This window comes from Centruroides vittatus, unplaced genomic scaffold, assembly GCF_030686945.1.
Source record: "Centruroides vittatus isolate TY-2023 unplaced genomic scaffold, ASM3068694v2 scaffold_944, whole genome shotgun sequence".
NCBI classification, from domain to species: Eukaryota; Metazoa; Arthropoda; class Arachnida; order Scorpiones; family Buthidae; genus Centruroides; species Centruroides vittatus.
Window position 1 is genome coordinate 2,140,143 of NW_027122722.1, and position 6,000 is coordinate 2,146,142.

At 51.9% G+C, this 6,000-nt stretch overlaps 1 protein-coding gene across 4 annotated transcripts in view; it reads right to left on the minus strand.

Moving 5' to 3' along the window:
• LOC136990497 (TOX high mobility group box family member 4-A-like) overlaps window positions 1-3,456 on the minus strand; it is a 58,156-nt gene extending 54,700 nt beyond the window's left edge. For 2 of the 4 annotated variants that reach the window (XM_067288885.1, XM_067288884.1), the window contains exon 1: window positions 3,224-3,454. In XM_067288885.1, the coding sequence (XP_067144986.1) occupies window positions 3,224-3,256 (33 nt within the window). In that variant the 5' untranslated portion in view covers window positions 3,257-3,454. Of the gene's footprint in view, window positions 1-3,223 lie in introns of all 4 variants that reach the window. The other 2 variants (XM_067288886.1, XM_067288889.1) reach the window with 2 other exon arrangements.
• Window positions 3,457-6,000: the final 2,544 nt, after the last annotated feature.

Sequence of the window (6,000 nt, forward strand, 5' to 3'; positions counted from 1 at the left end):
GTTCGATTCATAGAACTTTTACCGGTTAACCGCGGAATCCGAAAACAGTGCGGAATCGACAGTCTAAAAGGAAGGGCGCAGTACGGACAATCTAAATCGGTGATTCTCAAACTTTTTCGATCCACTTCCCCCTTTGTTCCATAAAGTTATACGCAATGCCCCCTAACTCATTTTCTCTTGTGTGAGAAAGGATTGGAAATATTTTAGAAAAAGTTTTCTATGAATCTCACACTTTGTGCCCTTACCGTACATTGTTCTCAACATCTGGAAACCATTAAACGCAATGTTTCCTCTTATCCGTTTAACAGAGGAAAGGAAACGACTATCAGTGACCCCAACTTTTGTCTTTGGTCACCGTTCGGTACCCTGCCTCCAGCGCCCATTAGATTTACTCACCGCCCACAAGGGGGCGTTATCGCCCACTTTGAGAAACGCTGATCTAAATGAAAAAGGAACTTGAGGCGAAAGAGGTAGGCGCGGGGATTCGGCGGCCGCGTTTAAGACGCCAAAGTCCACGGCGTGCGACCGGTAAATGCAATTTGCATTTTATTATATATTATTTACGTATTTTATTTACTGTTTTCCAATTTTAACTTATTATTAGAGGGCGTAATCGTGTTATTTTTACATTAAATAATGGGTATTTTCGGCTTCAAGTATATGGAAACGAGTACGGCGGGAGTGGGGGAACCAATCGACTTTCCGTTATTTCTTACGGAAAAAATTGCTTGAGACTCCCGGAAGGAATTAAGGTGTAACTACCAGGTACCACTGTATTCGATTATTGTTGGAAAATTCCAGATCGATAGTAGTACTACGTAAAATAACTATTTTCCACACGCGTATCAACGACTCGACGTCGTCTTCCAACAATTACTACGCACGCGCGTTCCTTCTCCTTCTCGACGCTCCACTCTACTCGCTGCTCCGCTGACACACAGCTTAACAATAACAAGATTATTGTTCTCTACAAAATACGGCCTTTGGAACGGCGCGGATTCCGCTTTCTCGACGACGACGAAGAAACGGGTTCAACTGTGACAAATAACAAATATTACCGTGCCGTGGGACGAGTCGGAAAACGTCGACGGTTACGTTTAGGTTTTCTTTTTCTTTGCTTTTGATTTTTCCCCCGGGCATCGAGAGGGGCATTTTTTAAACGGCGAGGGCCGGGTCCGACAATCCACGAAAAAACGGCGTTTCCTAACCGGAACCCATCCGGGTTTCCCGGAAAAGATCTAACGCGCGGTCGAGCGTTTTTCCATTAGCCCTTGGTTCTCCGGTGGTTACTCGTAGAGCGATACTCGACTTCGTTCGTATTTTAATAAAACTCGTCCGTTATTGTTTGTTCGAAATAACGGTCGAAAGTGGTGGAATAAAGGTCCGCGGCCGAAAAGGAAAAATTGCAGTTTTTCCAAACGGAGAAAGTGCCACGGAGTAAGGGAAAAACCACTCGACGAGGTAGGAACGGTCGGGGAACCGTCAAATATTTTAGGGGAAAGGCGGAGAGTGGAGGATCCGGCTTAATTCCGCGATAGAAAGCGTTTCGACCGAGACTTTCGGCTCGGCCTCCGACGCCCTCTCCTAAAATTCGATGGACTTGCAGTCCTCCGCCTTCCTTTCTTCTAAAAGTGGCGGCGGACGGTCCGAAGAAAAACACATCCCGGGGTTAAACGATTGGGAAGGAGCGGAAGACGGCGCAGTTTTCCTATTTACAGAGAGAGCAAAACGGTTTTGGCCATCTTGGAAGAAAAGCGTTTCGTCTATCGATTTACCTTCCGACGCACGGCCTTCGCCTTCTTTCGGACATTTTTCTAAAATTACGAAACTAATTTTCCCACGACGGGAATTTTTCGTCTCCCGTTTCTCCGCGGACGAAGAAAGGAAAGGAAGATGACTTGCTTCCGACGGCCCGATCGTTACCGAAACGCATCGCTGGTCGGGAGACTGGGTTCCGCCGCTTCCCGTTTTACCAAGTCCCCGAAACGTCAAGTCTCCAGTCTAGTGACCGGGTCCTGTTTCCGAAAAAAAGCCTAACAGCTTCCGGCCAGGCCCTTCGGGATGAACGGAAAGGGGTCCGCGGCCAAAACGAAAGGCGTTTTAATCGACGTCGGCCCATTAAGTCGAACGAGTCGGCAAACAACGCAATTTGTCTTCGTTTTCGCTCCGTCCGACGGTTGCCACGGCCACCGGGAAGCGGCCGTCGGGACCGATCCAAAGCGGCGGCGGGGGTGGCCGGCGGCCCGAGTTTCGGGAAATTAAATGCCACCGAAGACGGAGGTCGGCCGTCGGGCGGCATTTAATTTTCGGAAAAGGAGGAAAGGCCCGTCTCTTCCGCGGCTTCCCAGCGCGAAGAATAATCGGCCGGACCGGCCCGCCGGGCGGAAGAAAAAACTTCCCGGGCCGGAGGGCCGACAGTATTTCCCCAGTCGAAGAGTCCCCACCCAGACCGGAGCGCGACAGATGGAAGGCGAGAAAGGTGGCGGCCACCTGTCCGACATCCGACCCCTTCGACATGTGGCCGACGAGAGCCCGGACTCCGCTCCGCCCCGACTTCGGGCGGCCGACGGGCCTTTAATTAACCCGTTAAGCGTCCTCCGTCGACGTTCCCCCGGGAGGCGTCCGTCTCCCGACTTTTCGGTTTACGCACGGATCGGTAATTAACGTTCCGCCTTGAAAGGTAAATAGCGAGGTTGAGGTCGAAGTTTTAAACGCGAAAACGTGTATGTCGGACGTTCGGCGCCGCTTTCCTGTAAGCGTAGAAGTTTGACAATGGTGTTTGGAAAGTCAGTGGAATCATGCTCGACATTCCAAACGCCATTGTCAAACTTCTAGGCTTACAGGAAAGCGGCGCTGAACGTCCGACGTACAGGTACAGTACACGTTTTCGCGTTTAAAACTTCGGCCTCAACCCCGCTATTAATTATTCCTTTCGACCGGCGGCCGTGAAACTCTTCTGTAATTTTATTCCCGGCGGATAATTACGGCCGAGTTTATACTTTCCTTCCGGCGGAATTCCGTCCGACTCGGCCGCGAAACTCCTAGGTTAAAATTCTATTTTCACCACATCTCCGCCGCGCCGCTGGGCTATCCCGGAAGACCCGAATTTCGGTGTCGACCCTCTTTTCGTCCGCCAGACTCGGGGCCGAAGGCGGTTTTCTCTTCCGACGCCGCGTGGTGGGGGGAGTCGGAAAGCGGAGAGAGAGAAGCAGAAGGCTCTTACCTTGTAAACGTATTGATCGTACAACTGAGCCATGTCGAAGAGCCTTTACTCCCAGGCGGGAGTAGGACGCCGGTGGAGGTCGAGGTCGGGGTCGAGGTCCCGACCCGGAAGAAAATTCGTGCCCGGTGGCCCGCGTCCACGCCGACTGGGCTCGAAATGCGGCGCCGGTTCCGGGCCCGGCAACAACTTGTCGCGCGCCGCCAATAACCCGAGCCCCGGGCCGTCTTCCCGTCCCGGATTGGAGGTTGCCCGCAGCGACCGGCCGGTCCATTCTCGGTGGGGGAGGAGCCACAGGAGGAGGGAACGACGCCGTCCGTAAATCCGTACGCAGGCCGTCGGCTAAGCGCCCTCTACGGGCGGATAAAATAACTATTAGAGTGGGAGGGAGGGAAATTCCCACCTTGGTTGCCGTCGGAAAATTTTTCGTCCGTTTTTTCTTCCTTCCCCGGTTACTCGACGGTTACGCGAATTTTTCCAGGCGGGGGGAAAGAAAACGGTCGGTGTTAAACCAGAGGAGGGAAGAAACGTCGGAGAGGAAATCGATGACTTTCCAAAATGGACTCTTCTTCCCTTTACCGTACGTTTACGGCCGTTCCGTTCTGGTCGGCCAGGCTGCGGCTTTAATTAAGACGAAAGTCGCTCCCTACCCTCTTTCTGGGAAGTTCCTTTTTCCCGTTCCCGCCGCGGAACGTTCGGTCTTCTCCTCCTCCCACCTCCTCGGGTCCCCGGAATGGCCAAAGCGCTTCCCTCCAGACGGCCGGGTTACGGCTTTGGCCGCTGGCGTCAATTCCGATGGGTTCAGTCTCTCCTCCCTCGTCCTAAGCGTTTCGCCGGAATATTTCTAGGCCAGAGGACGGGTTTCCGGCCAGAAGATGCCGAAAAACCAGCGCCGCCACCTTGCTTTCGTCCCGGAAAGCTGGAGGATCCCTTTCTGCCGGCAGACGACTGACTGAATGGCCCGATTTCGGGTCGATCCTCCGCTTCGTTCGGTAAACTTTTTGCTCGGCGGAAAAAGGGAAGCCCAACGATCTGTCTAGTAAGAACGGAAGGCCCAAAGCCGTCCTTTACCCTCCATTTACACCAAAGCGTGTAGTATTACCCGGACGCGACAAACCTATCGTCCGAAAAATCCCGGTGGTAAAGTCGGAAGGGTTAATTAAGGAGGGAGGTGGGAAAAGGGCTAATTCCGCCGGCTGCGCGCGCTCGAAGTGGACGATGTTGGGGAGGAAAATAAGGGAAACGGTGAAGAAAATGGCGTCCGGCCTGGCGCGACGGGTCCAAAGCCCAATCGTGCCGGCGCCCAGGAATATTCAGGATGTCAGCCACTTCCGTCTGGAAAACAGCCGAGGAACGGATGGAATCGTCCTTCTCCTTCCGTCGGCCTCCCTATTTGCGGGTTTACATTTACCCTGACGTCTTCCGGCGTCTTCCCCGTCGCTCGACGTTTCTATAAATCCGGGCGGATCACGACGGGGAGGAAAGATCGACCGGGGATTTCCGATCGAAGGAAACAAAATTAACTTTAAAAATTAAATTATGGGTTAAAATATAATAATCGCCGTCTTAAATGCAACTGCGGCCGATTTCCGGTTAATTTAATTGCCGGTTTATACACCTTTAGCGCCGGAGTAATTCGAATTTGCCGTAGGAATCGACGACGTTTCGTTATCGCCTCCGACTTGATTAAACGCGGGAAGTGGTTCAGTCGGTCCGTTCTCCGTACCAAATCCTATTTACTTATTACGAAAGACTTGAACCCGAAATTCCGGACCTTTCAGGTAAAATACTATAAATGAATGTTACGGTTATTTTCGGACGGTGTTGCAACAAGCCGGAGTCTCCCACCCGTCCCGTGGAAGAAATCGCGTCCAAACCGACAAATTTAATTTTTCGTAAACGAAAACGGCCCGTTCCTTTCGCCGGATAAAAATTTGTCGGTCAAAGTTTTCGTTGGGTCGCGCAGAAACTAAAGAATCCTTGACTTAATTAAATTCCACTTTTTATTTTATGACGAAAAACGAAAGTATAAGCGCCGTTAATAATTATTTCGGACGGTTTAGCCGATAACCCGGCCGGAATTTTTTTCCTTTCTTCTTAATTACTTCGGTAACTGATTTAGAAAATATCGAAAGGCTAAACATTTTATAGTCGGAAAGACCCATTGGGTAGGCAAACGGACGTTCCCGCCCGAAAATGAATAGGCCGTTTGGTCAAATATCGGCAGAAAGCGCGTACCCAGACCTCCGATAAGTTATTACCGCTCCGTCCGACCTCAACTTAAAAATCGATGAATACTTTAAAGGAAAATAACGCGCCGTCAAATTGCCGTCCGCGATTTTCCGCCGAAAAATAAGCCATCAATGCCTTTCCGTGGTTTAAAGCTTTCCACGTCCATCCAACCCGTAAAGGCGAAAAACTCACCGCTTCGTTGGCCGGCGGCCGGGCCCGAACCCCGGAACGACCGAGGGAAGCGGCGGGTTTAAAACCCAAATGGTGGCATTTGTTGAGGAAAACGGGGATGGGACGGGTCCGTCCTTCTCTCTCCCCGCCTCGGAACTTGGGACCTGTCTTCGGTTACTATGGAAACGCGGTCAATTTTACCGTCGGAAGAGATGCCGGACGGGAACGGTGGGAGGCGACGGAGGTAGGCCACCTCCCGGGATCCGAGAATCGACGTTTTACCGTCTTTCCTCTCGACCGGTCGACCGGAGTCCCCTTCTCCAATTAATCCCGACGGCACTTTCCGCGCCACCGCAATTCTTTCCTCCGTCCTCCGT